We start from the raw sequence: 21,251 nt of genomic DNA, 5'->3' as shown, positions 1-21,251 counted from the left end.
GCCCCACCCCAGGACATGAATGCTCTGGCCAGCCTCCCTGGGGATCAGCACTGCACTGCTGTGGGGTATGCGCCTCTGGCTCCATGGTGACTTTCAGAGTCCCAGCGCACCAAGCAGTTTCACATCTCTTGTCTTCTTTAGGCTGCCCCAAAGCCTGGTGAGGTGCCATCAGGGATAGAGCCAGGGGCTCAGAGTAGTGTGGAAGAGATGGGGCTGGGACCCCAACACTCCTATGGTGAGCTTTCCTCCTCCCCAGCCACCCAGCAGATATAATGGGGTTTGTCAAGAGTGAGGGGGGACACTTCCTTCCTCTGAGGTTCTGTCATGTCTGAGTCAGCTCTGAAGACTTGCAGGAGTAACGTGAGTTCCGTGTGTTTAATTTCTTCATCTCTAAAACAGTGTGTGTGAGAAAGACTGAAGCAAGTCTCAGTCCCTCTTGAGCTCTAGTGTCCTGTTACCATGATAGGCCCTGGGTGTTTCCCGTCCTCTGAAAAGAGATCCTGTAGATAAAAGCAGACCCAGCAGTGCACAAATGGCAGCCTGTGTGTTACTGGGCGTCTCGGATTTCTATTACACGAATGTTGATATGTAGGACCAGAAGCCGCTGCAGCACTGGACACAGCTCCACATGATCACACTTTTATACCAAATTCTCAAAAATGCAGTTTGTTTTCCATTTGATTTTGATATGCTCTAGTTCTGTGCTTCAGGAGCTAAGAGGATTCCTAACCAACCCAACACTGTTTCTACAGGAGCACCTGGCTAGGAGCCCCATTCAAAGGGCAGCTGCAGATACAAACCGGAGGCCCCATGAGCTCAGGAATGTCCGAGAAATTCATGGACCCGTGGGTGATATTGATCAAAGACTGCAAAGAGAAAAAGCACACAGTGAGGACAAAAGATGGCACATGCTCTGCCTTGCTTTTGGCAGTGAGGGTTTAACTAAAAAGTCACCCAGCATGGCACATGCTGATCACACCCCAAAGCCACTGCCAAATGCATCCATCCCTCCTACTTCCCATCAAACAGTCCCAGGTTGCCTTGTCACTTTTCTTTTTAAATTAATTTTAAAATTTCACAGTCTATGAATGCTTTCTCTCTGTTAAAGTTGTAAATACATGCATACATGTCACATCACATAAAGCATACTAGGGTGTGTGTGTGTGTGTGTGTGTGTTTTACATAAATGGCATCAGGCTGTATGTACTATTTTTCAGCTTGCTTTTTTTTTCATTCAGTCATCTTGTGTGTAGAGCTTTCCATGTACAATTTGGGAAGATGTCTATTTTTAGTTTCAACAGACTGTCAGAGAGCGGTCCAAAGGGGCTGTACAATTTACACTTCCACTACAAGCATGTGAGATTACCTATTTCTTCATGCTTTTATCATGCTTGATGCTTTCCAATCATACTCATTTTTCTTTTTAACTCTATTCATTCTTTTTCCAGGTCTTTGGGTCTTTTTGTCTTTTATCTCTCAGAAGGGCTGGGATTTTTCTCTAGTTTGGTGGCCTAGCATTGAGCAGACTAACCAGAGTTGGGCTTTCTCCAGATTTTGCCTACCCCAATCCTCTCTCCACTGTCAATCAATATTCAGTATCTTGGGCACTCCCACACAGTCCTATCCTCTGCCTAGGCTCAGAGTGTTGCTCCCACTGGAATATTGGGAGAAGGGTTTTACCATGCCTGCCTGTTAAGAGAGCACTCCACTTTCCAAAGACTCTTCCTCCAAAAGTCCTCCTTTATTTCTTATACCTCAGATGGTTTTATTCCCCCCACCACCACCATGCTATGTTCTTTTGTCACTGGGTTACAGTTCTGCCCCAGCCATCTTTCTAGCCATACTTGGGGGATGGAGGTAGAGAGGCTTGCTTCTTACTTATCTTTATACACTGGACCTGATGCAGAGTGTATGCCTGTGAAGGTTCATCTCTGGTTGTCAACTTGATAGGATTTAGAATCACCATGGAAACAAATACCTGGGCTGGTCTGTTAGTTATTTTCTAGATTATGACCCGTCCTAACCGTGGGCAGTGCGTTTCCATGGGTCTTGGTTCCTAACTAACTGTACGCAAAGGAGAAAGCAAGCCAAGAATTCAGCATTTGCCAGGATCTGCTTCCCCCTGCCGATGTGACCACACGAAGTGACACTGGCTTGCGATGTGACAAGCATGGGGTGGAAGTGTAAACCCAGTGGTGAGCTGAGAGCAAAATGTCCCCTGTAGCCTCAAGTGTTTGTGACTCAGCTTCCTGCTTAGTCCCGGTCTGGCGGAGCCTTGCTAGAGGAGGTGTGTCGCTGGGAGCAGGCCTTGAGGGTAACCGGTCCTGCCCACTGGGTGATCAGAGCTCGTTCACTCTGGCTGCTCTCTCTGCTGCTGATGTGAGGAGAAGCCTGGCTACTCTGCCATGTTGAAGCTTCCCCTAGAAACTAAGCTGAAAAAAACAAAACCCTCTTCCTCCCATAAGCTACTTCTGGTGGAATGTGTTATCTCAGCAAAGAAAAGGCAACTGGCAACTGGCGATTGCTATGCCCCCACTCATCGTTAGCAAAGGCAGAAAACTCACAGCCAAGCTCCAGCCTGGGAGTTACTCACACTGGACAAGACCTCAATGCGCCCAGGTGGCCCTCTGGGCCCGGGAGGTCCCATCGTGCTGACCCCATCCAGTCCCCTTTCACCCTGGTTACAGCAGACAGAAATGAAAACAATTTTCAGAGTCCATAGATAACATTTCTAAAACCTTGCAGAAAATTCTTCCCACACTCTACCTCAGACCTGCTACCTTACCTTGGGTCCCTGGTCTCCTTTCTCTCCTTTGGGACCCTGGGAAAATAAATAAGCAGATAAATGGACATTCTTGAAGTCTCATGCTCTACCGAATAAGCTAGCCAGGCTGCTAGACATGCTTTAGTTTTCTGCTGTTCGCTGTTGCACTCTGAGAGGGAAAATCCCCCATAGAGAGCAAGGCTCAGATGTCCTCTCCTTGACATCATTCCCAGAGCCCTGTGCATGTGGGGAGGGGAGCTCTGTGTGTTCTTTCACAGAAGCTGCTCCCTTCTGGGTCCTCGGCTCTGGGTCCCATGTGACAAAGGTCATGCGATCCAGTGGGTGGTCTTCATGAAAATGTACCTCAGTGGACCATTCAGTGCCCACTGGGAATGGACAGAGCATGAGGAGCAGAGGGTTTTGAGCATGGAGTAAAGGGAGTATTGAATGGAGCAGCTGGATAGAGACAATGATACCGAAGTGCTCTGTGGTAAGGACAGAGACAATTTTCAAGTTTTCCTACATGATATTCTGCGCAAAATGTCTGTGCGGGTCAGGCTGCAGAAAGCCCCTCTCAGGCGGCACAGCTCGGGGTGGAAGCACGGGCAGTGTGAACTGTCCAAAGAGCCAAAGTCAGGATGGCCCCGAAGTGTTCCTCCCGCTGTAGCATAAGAACGGGAGAAGCCTCACAAGAAAGGTTCAAAAGTCCACCTACACTCGGAACAGCAGGCCCCAGGGTTCTGGGTTCGTTCAGCAGCCACATGCTTCCGGAGCCTTCAGGATCCTGGGGAGGAAGGAAGACGGATAATTTCGAAGCTGGCTGCTGACGTGTCTGGTGAAGTGCTGGGAGCCGGGGGTTCGCTGCAGACTCAGCGCAGCCCCGGGATCCGCGCTTGGCGTACTGAGTTTTGCAGTAGCCCTTCCTATACGTCCCTCTCTAGACACACACGAAAGGGGGAAAGTACCTCAAATCCAGGTGCTGTTGTGCATCCAGGGCCTGGGGGCCCAGGAGGTCCAGGTGGTCCTGGAGGTCCCATGACTCCAGGAGTGCCGGCTTGTCCAGTTCTCCCCGGGGACCCTGGCAAGCCCCGGCTTCCAGGGTCTCCCTGAAAAGAAGGGATGGGATCAGTTACCAGCCAGGTTCCCTCATGGGAGGAAAGAGGCATTCACCTGAGGCAGACAGCGACTCTTTGAAGTTAATTAGTCTGAGGGATCCTCTGGAAGGCACTGCTTGCTGGCACAGAGCAGCTGTCTTGCTAATTGATATTTCCCTCGGAGATGAGCAGATACACTCACCGGAATGCCTTTGTAGGTTTGTAGGGAGGATGAGGAAGGGAGCCATGGCAGGGTATTGCCTCCCCTCCCCCCAGCTACGCTGCCTTCCCTGAGCAGTCACTCTGAGGGGTGCTTCTCTTGCTTCATGACATTTATGGGGTCACTACTCTTGCCCAAGGATATACTGCTAGCAAAAGAAGGGGAGGAAGGAGAGAACTGCTCTCGGTTACCTTCTCACCCGCGGAGCCATTGGGACCTCTGGCTCCCTGAAACACACAAACACAAGGAGCAGTTAGCATGGGTTGCTTTAGATAAGTTCCAGAAAAAGAATGCAGAATGATGGACCCTTAAGTAACAGCATATGAAAACGGGCTCTCTCTGCCTAGAATTTGGCAGACTTGGTGTCATTCTGTTAGATAAGTCAGACCCAAAGCTGTGAAACCCATCTCAGCGATTAGCCCATTCCCTGCCTTGAGAGTTAATTAGAGAAGTTGGAGAGGGAGAGACCACAGAATTCCCTTGGAGACTTGTCAGTGCACCAAGACTTCCCCATCCCACCCACAACAGAGTAAGGAGGTTCTTCCTACTCTAAACCAAGGGAAGGGGTGCAGTGGGCAATCTTTTGTCAACATGATTGGAATAATAAAGCACACTTCTGGGTGTGACTGTGAGGGAGTTTCCACAGAGGACCAATGGTGGGGTGGAGGAAGACTGGCCATGAGTGTGAGCAGAACGATCCCATAGGCACGTGGGCATGGGGACACACACACACACACACACACACACACACGCACGCACGCATGCACGCACACACTTTCTCTCTGTTTTTCTCTCCCCCCCCTCCTTTCTGACCAACCTGAGATAAGCAACCTTGCCAGCTTTACTCTGTCACATTACCCTGTCACCATGACCTGCTGTGTCACCATGCTGCAAAGCAATGTAGCCAGGCTCAGCTGACCTGAAACCTCTGACGCTGTGAGCCAAAACAAAGCTGGCCGTCTTTTCAGTGGTCTTCCCTCAGGTATTTGCCATAGCAGCAAAAAGCCTGGCTAACACAGGGGTCTTCAAAAAGCTGACATGAGGCTGGAGAAGTGGCTCAACAGTCAAAGGCAAAGCCTGCCAGCCTGGGTTTGACTTCCCAGTACCCACATCATGCCAGATTTGCAAGGCAGCACATGCGTCTGGAGCTCATATCCAGTGGCAAGAGGCCCTGGTGTGCCCATTTGTGTGTTCTTGTTCTCTGCCTCTTTCTGTCTCTCTTAAATAAATACAAATACTTTAAAAGAAGAGCTCAGCATGAGTCCCCTATGCTCTAAGATATTGAAATGATGATTACATCTCTTCTGCAAAGATTTAAAGACCAAAAGCTGGCCACAGTGCCCCCCTGCACAAGGGAACCACAGGGAAGACCTGCTGTGACTTCTAAGCAAGAGGGAAGACCAACACTGAGTAGGTGGCCAGGAGCGGTCAGGCACAGGAGACGCCACACTCTGGCAGGTACAGCCATAGGCACTCACAGATTACAAACACACCTGCAGGGGGATAAGCCAGCTATTGCATAGCCACACGGACAGCCCAGCCACAGAAGACTGGGTCTTCCTTCAAATCTCCTTCTCCCTGGGCTCCATCAAATCCACAGAAATTCCAGAATGGGAGGTTCTAAACTAGCCATCCTCAAAAATAAGAGGGGAGTCAGTTTGTGCCTGCAATCGTTAGAGTGCCAAAAGAAAAAGGCAGGACGCTGACAAGGCCTCAGCCATGGAGAGTTGTCACAGAAGGAAAAGCACCTGCACAGTGGAGGAAGATGCAGGCTGGAGAGATGGCTTTGCTATTAGGGCTCTTGACTGTGAAGCCTAAGGACTCAGGTTCAATTCCCCAGTACCCACATAAGCCAGATGCACATGGTGGCGCATGCGTCTGGGGTTTGTTTGCAGTGGCTAGAGGCCCTAGTGTGCCCATTCTCTTCCTCCCTCTCTGTCTGTCTCAGAAAAAAATAAATAAAATAAAATATTAAAAAGATAACAGTGCAATCAGGACTTGAAGTGCAATATGTATTCTTAGAGAGAAAAGGGAAGATACTATAACCATGAAACAAGAACAAGCTATTATGAGATGAGAACAGTGGTTATGAAAAAGAACCAGCTAGAGGGCATGGGAATAAAAAAAACACATAATTAAACTGTTGAAATGAATAGACATACCTGAAGAGGAAATTAACAGAGAAAATCAGGCTACAGAATTTTCCCAAGACAGAGCACCAGAGGATAAATAGAAACAGCAACTGAGGAAATAACTGAAAATTTCTGAACAAATGTAGATGTCTCTAAATTCATTTTAGCACTCCAAGGACCATGAAGAAAACCATTTGAAAAGAATCCACATCCAGGCACAGAGAACAGGTAATTTCAATATACCAAAAAGAAAGAAATACCAATCCTAAAATCATCCAACGGGAAGCCCAGATGACCCTCAGCCGACTGAGAAGAGTATAATCAGAGTTCATGCCAGAAAACAATAGAGATGACTTTCAAAGGAAAGTAAAAGAAGACATTTTAATATTTAAAGTCTAGAAAATTCATCTCTATCGATCTATCTGAAAAGATGACTAGAAGCTTAATATGGTGGCGCACACCTTTAATCCCAGCACTTGGGAGGCAGAGGCAGGAGGATCACTGTAGTTCAAGGCCACCTTGAGACTACGTAGTGAATTTCAGGTCAGCCTGGATTAAAGCAAGACCCTGCTTTGAAAAAAGAAAGGAAGGGAGGGAGGGACAGAGGAAGGAAGGAAGGGAAAAGATGACTAGAGAACAGGCTCCAGCTACCTATGGAGGAAACACAGGAGGCAGGAAGCAAGGAAAAATGTATGCTTAGACTACTTTCACTCTTAAAAATGAAGTGGAAAGTCTGATTTAAAGGGCTGGAGAGATGGCTCAGTGATTAAAGGAGCTTGTTTTTAAGACTGATAGCCCAAGTTCAATTCCCTGACACCAGCGTAAATGCAGATACAAAGTGGTACACTCAACCTGTCATCCCAGTACACCCACAGCAATGGTGAGCCAGGAGAATCCAGAAACTCGAAGGCCAGCTAAACTGGTACACCCAACAAGCAAAGGACAACAACAAAAGCCAAGAAGGACCCTTTATCACGCAAAGGGGAAGAAGATAACGAAGACTCCGTGATAATCCTCAGACCTCCACATGTGCACCATGGCATATGCACACATGCACGCGCGCACACACACACGCACACACACACACACACCTAATCTGTTTTTTTGTTGTTGTTGTTTTGTTTTTTGGTTTTTTGAGGTAGGGTCTCAATCTGGCTCAGGCTGACCTGGAATTCACTATGTGGTCTCAGGGTGGCCTTGAATTCACAGCAATCCTCCTACCTCTGCCTCCCGAGTGCTGGGATTAAAGGTGTGAGCCACCACGCCCAGCCCTTAATCTTTTTTTAAAGACTGGCTAAGGTTGCTCTGTCCCTCTGCCTAACAGCCCCAAGGCACTTCCATGATGTCCCAAAGCTCTGTCAAGACAGAGGTAGATCAGTGGGGAGCTATCTAATTTTGCAGGTTGCTTCTAGCTGGCTCTTGGGGACTCTCACCAAGGAGAGCTGAAAGAAGGCTCTAGGGATAAACCACAAAGATGAGGCCCTAGTGAGCCCAGCACAAAGACTTGTGCATAGCAGGCTACCAACATACCACCACCCCCTTTTCTTTCTAGACCGAGAAGCCAGGCACTCTGCTATGTGGCCATGCCAACCTTCCTAGGGAACCTGGGTGCTCCCCTAGGTAAGGTTTAGGAAACTGCAGGTGAGGGCTGTCCTGTGGTACTGGAGGAAGACAAGGGCCTCCCCTCTGGGCATGTCTGAGGCATGGGGGAGACCCCACCTCACAGTAACACTCCTTGGTTTCCTGCTGGGGCATCCAACCTAGTCCTTAGTCTAGAGATGGGGGCAATGAGGGATGATGTTGGGGGAAGCCATGGGCCTTTTGCAGGAGGTACCAGGCTCCCAGTGGGAGGATAGGTAGATGCTACAGTCACATTTGTTTGTCACAATCAAGACCTCCTACTGAGGTGCTGCTCAGGAAGCCTTGCAGAGCCTCAGCTGATCTCGGGTGGAATGAGGAGGAACACTGAGCAAGTGACTAAAGCTGGGACTGTCACCTCCCTATGACTGATGCCCTCCCTACCGCGGCCCCTGGGGGAAATGGAGAAGCTGACCATGACCTTCCACCTGGGCAGAAACATGTCTCAAAAAATTAAATTCAGTGCTGCAGAGATGGTTTAACAGTTAAGGCATTTGCCTGTGAAGCCAAAGGACCCAGGTTCAATTCCCCAGGACCTACATAAGCCAGAAGCACAAGTTGGTGCATGCGTCTGGAGTTCGTCTACAGTGGATGAAGCCTCTGGTGTGCCCATTCTCTCTCTCTCTCTCAAATAAATAAAATAAATTTTTATTAAAAAAATAGTTTCTATTTTTCTGTTAAGTGCAATGGCTGCAGTTTCTTGTGTCTGCCTCCCTGGGTTTGAGTGTGAGCAGTTACACATCACCTTCTGACTGCCTCAATCTGTCTTCAAGGGAAGTGCCAGCTCCAGGCATCTTCCTGGTGACACATCAAGCCACCAGCAGGGCTCTCAGGAACAACAACGTGAAGTAGGCCTAGCTCTGGAAACCTTCTGGCTGTGCCACCAGCTGAGACCATTAAGGAAAATTGTAACCATTAGGTGAATAACTAAACTGTTTCCAATTGCCTTTCCTAGTTCTTGTAAGCTGAGGACAAACTAGCACATTAAAAAGAAGTTCTAAGGACAGCTTGGACCTTCACTTATGGGTCTCAGAAACAGATGGTTTTATACAGCCTGGATATGGTGGAAAAAAAATATTATGGCCACCAGTTTGGCATAAGTGGTGCAGCTTGAGATGAAGAGCCCACTTATTTGGGATTCTGGAGACTAGACAGCGTGTAATGAACGGCCCAGGAAAATTCCTACTTCTAGTGGGGATGGTTGAGTCGTACTCTACTCTTTAGTCAGAAAGAGTTTTTGTGCAGTGAGGCTATCTTGGAATTTCAACTAGCAGAGCTGTTACATTGGTTTAAGTGGGAAAATATGGAGAGCGCAGCTCCTCAGAGGAGTGACAGGCTTCAGAGCTGCAGGTCACAAAAGTGTGCTTTAGGGTTTGTGCTGGTGAATCTCACCTGCCAGCTTGAGTCACTTGAGAAGTGCCTAGGAGAAGAGGACAGCACACTTCTGTGAGGGTTTTTCCCGAGATGCCTAATCGCAGAGGGAGAACCCACCCTGAATGTGGGTGGCACTATCCCATAGGCCTGAGGGTCTCAGAGGGAATAAAGGGGGCAAGGACAGAGCTCACTGGAACAGAAAGACACACATTCTCTGCATTCTGACTGTCCTGAGGTGAGTCACTCCACCTCCATGGACCGAGGCCTCTGAGACCACCAGCGAAAACAAACCCTTCCTGCCTATGGCTGCTTTTCTAGGCTATTTTGTCATGACAACAAAGCTAACTATAGCAGTTCATACAGTGAACCAAATGAGCACGGATGTTACTATATTTCAGCACACAGAGCCCTGAAAGAACCTGGACTTTTCTTCTGCTGTGACATCGAGATTCCTTGTGGGGATGTCTGCTGGGTCTGCTCATGGTCTTTGCAGTGATGATGATGTCAGCTCATCATCCACTGCCACTGACCATGGTCTGTCTGGGTTTTCTCGAAGCCAGTCACCCAAATGTTCTGCCAAAGCTATCTGAAGATGAAAGAAGAGATAAGAAAGGGAACTAGGCAACTATAGTGATGTTTTGGACTTTAAATACAACCCATTAATGAAGCTTGTCACTCAGATTCATGAAGGGGCCTCTGGTCATTATCATATACTGTTTAAAAAATTGTTGACACGGGGGCTGAAGAGATGACTTAGCAGTTAAGGCACTTGCCTGTGAAGCCTAAGGACCCATGTTCAATTCCCCAGTACCCATGTAAGCCAGATGCACAAGGTGGCACAAGAATCTGGAGTTCATTTGCACTGGTTGGAGACCCTGGTGTACCCATTCTCTCTCTATCTGCCTCTCTCTCTCTCAGTCTTTCTCTCTCTCTCAAATAAATAAAGTATTTTTTAAATTGTTCAAATGAAAACCAGGGTGATAGGAGAAACAGAAGGTAGTGATAACATCATTGCATTTTGCTTCCAATTTATAGGAAAGACACAAGCTGATTTTACAATGATACCTGTGGCCCAGTGAAATTACTCTGACAGTTGCTGTGATGAATAAAGCACTTGACAAGGGCAACTCTGAGTATCTCAGTTTGGATCCCCAAGCCCCACATAAAGCTGCAAACTGTGGCAGGCTTCTGTAATTACTGTGCAGCTACAGGCAGAAGGGAAGAGGAGACAGGAGGATTTCCAGAAAGCTTTCAAACAGAGTGGTGAACACCAGGGAGAGATCTTGCCTCACAAAGAGGTGGAAGGCAAGGGCCAAGCCAAAAGTTCTCCTCTGACCTCCACATGCCTGCACACACATGAACACACACATAAACACTAAATTAAGTACTTTTTTAAAAGGCAGTTCTTAGACTGGAGAGATAGCTTAGTGGTTAAGGCACTTGCCTGTGAAGCCTAAGGACCCAGATTTGATTCCCCAGTTCCCACATAAGCTAGATGCACTAAGTGGCACATGCATCTTTGGAGTTTGTTTGCAGTGGCTAGAGGCCCTGGTGTACCCATACTCTCTCTTTTTCTCTCTCTTCCTTTCTCTCATAAATCAATAAAATAATTTTTAAAAGCAGTTCTTGAGAGCTCAATGTTACTCTAGGTAATGAAAGTTCTGAGCAGACTCTCCTGCTTGGGTGTCCCAGAATCCTCTGGGGCTGAAGAGTACCATGAGTGCCCTGAATTCTGAAGAACTGATGGCGTCAATCCTAACAGCTGAAGAAACGGCAGTGCAGAAAGCCATGCTGCTGCGGTAGGGGTGCTGTGTTCTCAGCAAGCTCCTCAGTGTCCCTTCCCAAGGCCCCACAGCTGGGAAAGCAGGTCAACCCACTCTCTCCTACTTCACTGAAGATGGCAGGGTTAGGGCTGGAGAGACGGCCTTGCGGTTAAGACACTTGCCTGCGAAGCCTAAGGACTCAAGTTCAACTTCCCAGATCCCATGTAAGCCCGATACACAAAGTGATGCAAGTGTGCAAGGTAGCACGTACACACAAGGGGGCACATGCCTCTGGAGTTCGACTGCAATGGCTGGAGATCCTGGTGTACCAATTCTCTCTCTCTCTCATAAAAAAATGATGGCAGGGTTAGCTGCTCATGTTAGTTGGGTAAAAATAAATGAAGCAATACTTCTACTACTAAACAGTGTAAATAATCTATTGGATGCATTCTTAATGACTGCACACATTTTGGTGGCAATCTCACATTTGATAATAATGATTAAATCTAAATGTATTAAGCTCTTCAGCTAATAAGCTAACCTTATTCTTTTGGAGGTGGGGAGCCTCACTTTGGGCTGGGCGTAGTGGCATAAGTCTGTAATCCCTGCAGTTGGGAGGCGGAGGCACCCTCAGCAACATAGTGAGTTTGAGGCCATCTTGGACCACACGAGACTTTCCCAAACAAGCCAACAAGCCAAAACCTTACTGTGGGCGATTGCCTAGTCTGTTCTATGTGCCCTGCACATGAAGAAGCGAACTAATTTTCACATAGCATGAGAAAAGACTTCCCTACAACTGAGGGAACTGTGGGAGGGTGGGGGCTCTATCTGGCCAGGGAATAAGACCTTTTTCACTGGAGGTGTACAAGCTGAAGGACAGATTCTGTGGAGGGAATAAAAAAAATCAAATGTATTATTGGACTTCATTTCCTGTGAAGTCCTTGGGCAATTCCTTTCCTAAATTCTCCACAGCTACAGAACCACCTGCAGCCTACAGGGGCCCTGGGTGCAGATGGGAACGTGGGTATCTCTAAGGGCAGACCCTGTGGGAGGGCTGGAGGGGAGCTGGTAAGAACAGGTAAGATCTGGTAAGAACACGTAAGATGAGTATCCATTAGTGGTGTTTTCTGCAGAACTTCTTATGAAGCATGTGTACATGTAAAACAAATTCCCTAAATTTTCTTTTTCTGAGAAATTTACCTTTAATGAAAATCAGGTTTCTGTTTCAATTGAACATATTTCAGAGCTAATGGAAACTCAGTTCAGTGACCGTGCTGTGGTGTGTTGGCAGTTGACATTTTCCACATGTTCATAAGAGCAGTCACAGAGGTCCCCAGCCCATCCGAAAGGGAAGATTCCCTCCTCAGACTTTAATAAACCCCATTAGCACATCACCAGCCCAAGATTCCTTATTTTTGTTGCCTCCCTTGCAGAGAGTGGCTTGTCTCTTAAGTAGGCTCGAAAAGCCACGGGGGCAAAAACTGCCTTCCTTTCAAAGTACCAGTGCAGACTTACAAGGAGTAGGCAGACAAGCCTACAAAGGACTGAAGGCAGGCTGACTGAGAACGGACAATAAAGGTCCAGAGAGAGTTCCCCAGGCTCTGAGGCAGGAGAGGACACAGAGCACATAGAAATACTAACATCTCCAGGGTCATGGGCTAAGGCAGTGCTCAGCAGCATAAACCCTATGCTCCTACAAAGTGGAAGATGAAAAGCTGCTGTCTGCTCATATAGGGTCAAGGAGAAGCAGACATGAAAGCACACACCCATAATCCTAGCACAATGGAGGCTGAGGTAGGTAGGATCACAAGTTCAAGGCAAGCCTGGTTACACAGCAAGACTCCGAAATCCCCAAACAAAAATTAAACCTAAACAAAACGTGGGGGGAAAGCTTCCCGGGGGATGTTCAGTACCCCCTCCCACCCAGTTTCATCAGTTATGGATTCAGTTGCAGAGCCAGCCACAGACTGAAAACGTTAAATAGAAAATTCCAAAACGAAGCAATTCACAGGTTCTACACCTCACAGTATCCTGAGTAACACAACGACATCTCACACAACCCTGCCGCATCCTGCCCAGGATGTAAACCACCTCATTGTCCAGCAGATCTATGTTGTATACACTACCCACCCATCAGTCACTTAGCCACCATCTTGGTTATTGGACTTACTGTCATAGCATGGTGGTTATCCTGTTCGGTAACCCCCATTTTACTGACGAGTGACCCCAAAGTGAAGAGTCGTGATGCTGGCGACTTTACTGCAGCAGACTGTTGCTATAACTATTCTGTGGCATCACTAGCTACTGCTGTTCACCTCGAGGCTTAAGTTAGAATCTAAACTTCCTCCTATATACATATACATACATACATACATACATATATATATATATATATATGCATATACAGGGAAGACAGAGTACATGTAGGGCTTCCATTTCATGCAGCCATTGGAGGTCTTGGAACATAACCCTTAGGATAAAGGAGGACCATGTGTCTGAATAGGGCCTTGCAAAAGGAGAGGACACCCCTGACAGGGTGGAAACTATGCGCCGAGCTCAGAGGCTGGCAGAGTAGGGAGTGGCCAAGCATGCTGGCAGCTGACTTGCTGCCTGGAGCTGCTCCAAAAAGCAGTGGGCCATGTGCTAGGGAGGCAGCTGCTGCTAATTGGCAAGGGAATTAGGGCTTTGCCTTATGAGAAGCCATTGGTATTTTCTCAATGGCCAGGGCAGTGGCTGGTGAAGTCCTGCTATAGGAGGGTGCACAGGACAAGGTGGAGAATGACCGAGGGTAGAGTGAGTTAGGACATCAATGAAGAGCCCATCACCACAGAGGGAGTAGAGAGGGATGCGTGTCTATCGGGCCAGGATGCAGAGAAAGGTGATAGGTGTGGGATTCAGTCTTGGCAACTGGCCGGAAGAGGAGGAGACAGGAAGGAGGGGGAGCTAGGGAAGACGTGTGGCTGGGTGCAGGTCACTGAAGCTGCGACCTACAGGGCTGAACAGGACAGAAGCTGAGCACATAGTGGATCCCACAAAGGGAACATCCAGCACAGATGGCCAAGGGTCAGATAACGGGGTCCTACTGGTTCCCTTTGTCAGAATCTCCCACAGTCCCCATACCTTTTCCCCTTTAATCCCTGGAAGGCCAGAGGCTCCATCAGGTCCAGGCCGTCCCTCCGGGCCCTAGGGAACATGAGTGACGATCAGCTCACAGCCTCATTTGCTATGAATCAGTCAAACCAGCTAGAAAGGAGGATGGTGTAGGGAGCTTAGGAAGGTCAGTGGGTTTAGGGTTTGCTGCCCATGTCCCAGAGAAAAGCATCCTTCAGTCTCTGAGTCACAGGTTGTCCTCTGGAGGGCACCAGGAGTAGGATGAGACCAGATGGTCTCCTGGAGTTTTCTACCTTAGGCCCTGTTCTAGGGTCCCATGGCAGGTTTCAAGGTCCTCCATGAGCCTGTATTTCCTACCTTGGCCTCGGGGAAGCAGGAAGTCAGTGTGTACTATGATGTCCTGAGCTGTTGTTTCTTGGGAGTGTCAGGATGACTTCATTGAGGAGGATTTCTCCTGAGCCTCAGCTAGTGCTGGGTCTGGAGTCTGCCTGTCCCTCCCTGGCTAAAGGAAGGCCAATGGCCACAGAGAGAGAGGAGGATTCAGTTGCTCACCGGGGGCCCAGGCTCGCCAGCAGCTCCATCCTCTCCAGGGGAGCCAGGGGGTCCCATGAAAACATCAGTTCCTGGTTTTCCTGGAATCCCAGGTGATCCGGGTGGGCCCGGAGGGCCTGGGGGACCCTGAAAGACAGACCTTGCATTAGAAACTGTGAGGAAGGATGAAGATACCCTGAGCATGTGTGTTCGTGCCTTCCCTCTAGTCCTTGTAACAATGCTACCAGAGGGATTGGAATTCCCAGCTCCAAGAGGGGAAACTGAAGCTCTGTCAGACAAAGTAACTCGAGGACTCATAAACACAGCTGACAAGCAGAAGGGCTGGGCTGTGAATCTAGGGCTTTTTGACCCCCATCACCTACTGCTTTCTCCCAAATGGCATATATAATAAAAATCCAATTAGCTGGGATTCATAGAGGAGCTTTCTAATTAACTCTCTAATTAACTGTAAGGCATAGCCTGTGTTTGGCCTTGTCCTTGAAACTCTTTATAGACTTTTGCTGGCTTGGCAGATCCCACCAGCCTGCAAAATGTACTGGATGGGCTGGAGAGATGGCTGGGTGGGGAGAGCTCTTGCTGTATGAGTGTGAGGAGCTGGGTTCAGATCCTCAGCACCCATGTCAATGCCAAACGAGCATGGCAGACTGACCTCCACTAATTCCAGATTTTGGGAAATGAGTGAGATGGGGATAGCTAGGGCAAGCCAGCTGGCTAGATCAGCCAAATCTACAAGCTCTGGGTTTCAATGACAGACCCTGTCTCAATAAGTAAGGTGGAGAGTTGTCAAGAAAGATGCCAGATGTCAACCTGTGGTTGGTTTCCACAAACATATACCCACATGTAACCACACATTCACACCATATGCGCCCATACACGTGCAAACATGCATTACACCCCCCCACACACACATACAAACATTACACATAAATACCCACACAGAACAAGAATCCATTGGATTCTTGCTCCACTCACCCACTGAGCCCAAAGCCCTTCCAGCTCTGGTCATGAAGAGTGGGCAGGGACAGCTAAGTGAAGCTTCTAGCTGGAGGTCTAGAACATGGGCTCAAGGGAAAGGCTGAGGAGGGGCTTGGGGCCCCAGAAAGGAGCAACAGCTGCAGCTGGAGCCAGCAGCACTCTTCTGGGATGATTTGAGAGAGACTGGTGGAGCCCAGCCTTGGGCATGAGGCCAGAGGAGCTACAGGCGCCAAGGAGGGGGAGAAAGAGCAGAATGAAAGGGATGAGGTGGTAGCTACTTGAGGGTAGAGAAGATTACCAGAATGGCCTGGAAGTGCAAGTGTGAAACACTATCCAGCCAGGAAAAAAAAAAAGAAAAGGCCAGGGGTGTGTCACAAGTAAGGATTAAGATGGGGACACACATGAAGTTGAGTATCGGAGAGCAGATTGCTATGAACAGTGTGTGGAGAAAGGAGCCGCTGCTGGGTAAGGAGGTGGGCAAGAGGGGCTCGGACACCAATTCAGACTCATACTCACTTAAAATGGAACTCAAAGTGGAGCATTCCAAACATAAACATCAAAGGGAAAAGCCGGGCATGGTGGCACACGCCTTTAATCCTAGCACTTGGGAGGCAGAGGCAGGAGGACTGGACCTGAGACTACATAATGAATTCCAGGTCAGCCTGAGCTAAAGTGAGACCCTACCTTGAAAAACCAAACAATAAAAGTAAAAATAAATCAAAGGGAAAGGGAGGTATGATGAACCCCACAAACTCAATGCCAACATTCTCCCACAGTGGCCAGTCTGGACTCACCCACCGTCAGCCCTGCAGCCCTCCCTCCAGACACCAGGCCTCAGCGCCCCTCACACTCACTCTCAACAGCTCCTCACTGCCCTCCGCGTCTCCGGACCCCGAGCCGCCGACATCTAGGCCCCAGCCCTGGCCGGAGCCCTCAGCCTCCACTCCCACCTGCAGAGAGAAGAAATTCCCACAACTTGGAATCAACCACCAGCCTCCAAGGACAGCCACGCCACCAGGAGTTTTTCCATATTCTGTTTTCCTAAAATGTCTATGGCCAACTTCCCTTCTGGAGTTGCCGCTCATGCCCTTATCCAGCTGCCCTCCTGCCTCGACAGCCTCACTGTCCAGCCCACAGGTGGCCATGCCTCAGTCACCTTTCAATCCTTGCTCTTCCCTTCACGCCTAGTTTCACAATCGCCTCCAGTGTGAAACCTGCACTCTGGAGCCCACCTCCCCTTCTCTGTGCAATATGTCCAGGTCTTAGCTGGGACTGGGGCTACATGGCTAGAAGCTCAGTTGTTTGGGTGTCTGTTGGCCTCCTTATGGGAAAGCCCACTTTTGAGACCCCTTGGGTGTCCAGAGCTCAGCACAAGATCAAGTGTCTCCGAAGAAGCAACAAGAATTGCACTTTCCAGATACCTTTCTGCTATTTTTTTTTCATGAAGACAGAAACCAGGCAAGATCCATTTCCTCATTAAGAGTATGTGTGTGTGTGTGTGTGTGTGTCCCTGCTGAGAGGCCCAAGGAGGAGCTGGGTTTGGGTTTGGGGTTAGCTGGTGCAGGAAGGTCTATAGGTCTGGAGAAGGGTGGTGATGGAAGCAGGGAGATGGATTAGAAGGCTGTTGCCCTTGTCTGGAGGAGGAGGAAGCATAGCACAGTAGACTTAAGGGAGCAGTAGGTGGCCTGGATGAGGAGCTGACAGGGAGAGGCCCCTTGAAGATACTTCCTCAGGCAGGTAGATGGGGTGCCATTCCAGAAATGGGGATACCAAGGGGAGGAGCAAGGCTGAGGCCAGGGTGATGAGTTACGTTAGGAAGTACTGGGTCAAACCTTCTGGGCCCCTTGGGGTGCAGGAGATAAATGAGACGTAAATGAATGCAGGGCAGCACTCTGCAGAGTTCGAGTGCAAGGGAAGCCTGACTAGAAGAATTCCGGCTTGCGACTGTCCTTGAATGCTGTGGGTGTGATTGCCTGGGTGGCAATCTTGCTGTGGGTTTGGCAGGGTCAGAGTGTCTAGAGGACCAGGAAGCCCCTGTCTAGCATCATCCTAAAGAGACTTGTATATAGGTCAGTGAGGTGCCCTTTCCTCTCCGCAGAGACTACTCATTCAAGCTCTGAACCCACAATGATAAAAGCACTGTGCTCTATAGGGTCAGCCCAGAGATATACTCTTGCTCTTCCTTCTCCCCAAACCCTGGGTTCACTGGCTTTGTTCCTGCACCACACTAGGAAAGGGGGGGGATGTGGGAAGAGCTGAGAGTGTGGACACATATTGTACATACCCCCTTATTGCCCAGATCCACCCCAGCCCTGATCTGGGCTCTGCCAGAATGACAGGTCTGCCTTCCCGGGATCCTGGACCCCTCCAGGGAGCACCTGCATGTCCCGGCATCTGGCATACCTGGTGTTCAGGAAATGCCTTTAGAATGCCAATGTTCCCATGTGGGAAGGAGGATGAGAAAAGAAAAATGAGAGTACTAGCCTCAAAGGTCCTCTGAATTCCCCAAAGCTACAGAGGAACCACTGGCCTGAAAAATAAAGTGACAGAATGGCTGAAATAAACAAAAGGAGAATGGACACTTCAGCAGTGAAATCCCAACCTATGGGTGTTGTCAGACCCTTCTTAGGTCCTTTTGTAGCTCCTGAGGGGCCCCGGTGCCTCTGAGGTTCCCTGAAGTGGCCAGAGGCAGAAAGAAAGGCACACACGCCATCTGGGGTGCAGTCCTCCCATCCCACCCCTGTGAGGTAGGCTCTTAGGCTCAAAGCCCTGGCACCGTCTTCCCCAGGGACGACTTCCTGAGGGAGCTGAAGAGGAGCAGTGGGCTAGACCTGAGGTCGATAAGGTGCTACCTGAGGCCAGAGTAGACTGCTAGAGCAGGACCCACTGTGGTCCACAGGAGGGGTCACTATGAGGCAAACTCTTGGGCATGGTTTGCCACAGCAGTCCTTTCAGGAGAGGAACTTATTATCTCTAGACACTGGGCCATGTTTGCCTCAACTTCCCGCCCTTCATCCTGGTCACAACTTTGCAGTTATCACCACGGTCCAGTCCTATAGCTTATGAAGCCAGAGTGAGGGAGTGGCCAAACCATCTGGAGATCCTGCAGCTGTCGAGAGTCAGCCCAGGACTGAAGTCCTCAGATGCTTTTACTTGCCGGTTTTTTCAGGAGGAATCCCTGGGCCAGAGCACCTGAATCCAGAGGACTTTCCATGACAGATATGAGGCTCATGGAGGTCATAGGACTTGGTCAAGGTCACTAACTGGTCATGGGAGACGAACCAGGCTGTGCCAGTTCTCGTGCTTCTCCCAGAAGAATGCCCAGTGCATCTCCTTTAGGGACCTCACTTGATGCTTTCATCACCACCATTACCAGAATCTGCTAAATTTACCCCAAATATACTCTCATCACACTTAACTGAGTGTATTCTCTGTAACAGTAACAACACAAACCTTTTCTTCTGTGGGTGCGGCCTGTCCCGTTGTTCCCATGTGTACTCCTTGTGCCTGAAACAAGATTTGGTCAAAATGTGGTCACAGGATCTTTGGGACATGCAGTTGCTGAACTCTGAGACTATTCCTGGCCCCATCTAGAAAGCTGAAGGATTGTACTGTCTGAAGTCAGCAAGCCCATGTTGAGAGAGGTGATGGTCACTTCTGTGTCCTCTGCGCCTGTGTGGTAATTTGAATGTGAAATGTCCCTCACAATATCATGTATTTATGATTAAGCCTCACACTGAGCCCCAGCTGGTGGAAATCTGGGAGGTGGAACCTAGTTGGAGGAGGTGTGTCATTGGGGAAGGACCTTAGGTTTAGTAGCCCAGCTTGCCATTGCAGGTTTGTGCACTCTTGCTGCTTCCTGCCAGCTGCTGTGGCAAGATGTGATGTCCAGTCTCTGCTCTGCCATGCTTTCCTGCCATAATGAAACTTCTTCTTGAACCTGTAAGGCAAACTAAACCCTTTCCTGCCATCAGCTGCATCTGGTTGGGTGTTCTGTCCCAGCAACAAGAAGGTCACTGCAACAACCCAGTAGACCACAGGCTCCAAGCACCTATTTGTCAAGTGACCACTGAAGACCATGGCATTTGGCATCACCCAGATTGATGCCTCAACTTTTTCCAGTTAGTTCCATAACCCTAAAATCTTTAAAATCTATTGGTTTATTTCAACAGCAATGCTCTGCATGCACTGTTGAAACATTCTGTGTCTAGTTAGTGCTCAGAAATGCAATGGCTTCATGTTCACCACTGCTGGCTTGGCTAACCAACTTCAGGCTCATGTCTGAGTATGGTAGCCGTGGAAAAGTACAGAAACCCAAGATATGAAGTCCAGACACCATAATGTCACTCCTACTTGTGGGAATGATACAGCCTTAAGCAAAGTCCTGACAAGCCTCTCTGCACCTCATCTGAAAAGTAATTCTATATAGCTAATTTATTGAGCAAGCACTATGTGCTAGGCGAAGCTTTCTGTACATTAATTCATTTAGTCCTTGCCACAAATCAAGAGGCAGGGACGATGACTGCGATCTTCATCCTTACAGGGACACAGGGAGAGGTGAAGAGACTGGCTGCAGATGAGTGGCACAGCCAGGTTTAGATGCTGCCACTGTACTCACTGGGTGACTCTAAGAATCAAAATGATGCCAAAAATATTCCAGTAGGTTCTCTCTTGACCATCCCTACGTGCTTTTGAGCTCTCTGCAATGTCAGCTGCTGTTCATGGCAGGTCTCTAACACAGGCATTTGCAGGAGATCTGCTTTCATAAGCTATAAACCAAGATGCTGCACTGTGTATTCATTCTCCTCCTTGTCGTTCTCTCTCTCTCAATCTCTCTCTCACTCACCCTCACTTCCTCTCTTCCTCTTTCCTTCTATCTTCTATCACCTTAGACATTTATTTATTTATATGTTGTGTATGTAGGAGGTGTGACGTGGTATGTGTGTGGTGTATGCACATGCATGTGAAGATGCAATGTCCTGTGTGTGCATGAAGGCCAGAGGGGAACATCAGGTATTCCCCTCTGTGGTAGTTTGATTCAGGTGTCCCTTATAATGATAGGTTCCCAGCTGATGGCGACTCAGGAATTAACACCTCCTGGAGACATTGAATTGTTGGGGGGCAGGCTTATGGGTGTTACAGCCAGCTTGCGCTTGCCAGTGTTTGGCACACTCTCCCGTTGCTGTTGTCCACCTGATGTTGGTCAGGAGGTGATGTTCACCCTCTGCTCACACCATCATTTTCCACCTGCCATGATGGAGCTTCCCCTCGAGTCTGTAAGCCAAAATAAACCTTTTTTCCACAAGCTTCTCTTGTTTGGGTGATTTCTGGTAGCAATGCCAACCTGACTGCAGCTCCCCCCACACACACACACTTCTCATCCCTTGTCTTCCTTGAGGTTGAATCTCTTCACTGTTTCTGGAGTTGGCTGTTTTTGCAAGTCTCAGAGATTTTCCCTCCAGTCGCTGATTCTATGCTCCCCACAGGGCAGGGGTTACACTCTGTCTTAATAGTGACCACACCCAGGTATTTATGTGGGTTTTGGGGATTCAAACTCAGTTATCCAAGTCCCCTCCAGCCATCCTGCCTGTGAAAAAAGTGCACTTAGCCACTTAGCCACCTCTCTAA

At 48.8% G+C, this 21,251-nt stretch overlaps 1 protein-coding gene across 1 annotated transcript in view; it reads right to left on the bottom strand.

Moving 5' to 3' along the window:
• Positions 1-21,251, bottom strand: part of Col15a1 (collagen type XV alpha 1 chain) — a 115,091-nt gene that overhangs the window by 32,405 nt on the left and 61,435 nt on the right. The window contains exons 12-21 of the mRNA XM_045142240.1: positions 19,077-19,130; positions 16,478-16,573; positions 14,649-14,774; positions 14,106-14,168; positions 4,270-4,305; positions 3,730-3,870; positions 3,480-3,548; positions 2,786-2,821; positions 2,594-2,677; positions 801-866 (exon numbers count right to left, since the gene is read on the bottom strand). Coding sequence (XP_044998175.1) covers positions 801-866; positions 2,594-2,677; positions 2,786-2,821; positions 3,480-3,548; positions 3,730-3,870; positions 4,270-4,305; positions 14,106-14,168; positions 14,649-14,774; positions 16,478-16,573; positions 19,077-19,130 — 771 coding nt within the window. The remainder of the gene's footprint in view (positions 1-800; positions 867-2,593; positions 2,678-2,785; positions 2,822-3,479; positions 3,549-3,729; positions 3,871-4,269; positions 4,306-14,105; positions 14,169-14,648; positions 14,775-16,477; positions 16,574-19,076; positions 19,131-21,251) is intronic.

This window comes from Jaculus jaculus, chromosome 1 (assembly GCF_020740685.1).
Source record: "Jaculus jaculus isolate mJacJac1 chromosome 1, mJacJac1.mat.Y.cur, whole genome shotgun sequence".
In the NCBI taxonomy this organism is placed as follows: Eukaryota; Metazoa; Chordata; class Mammalia; order Rodentia; family Dipodidae; genus Jaculus; species Jaculus jaculus.
Note: the sequence above shows the minus strand (reverse complement) of the source record. Positions and strands in the feature narration are given on the sequence as shown.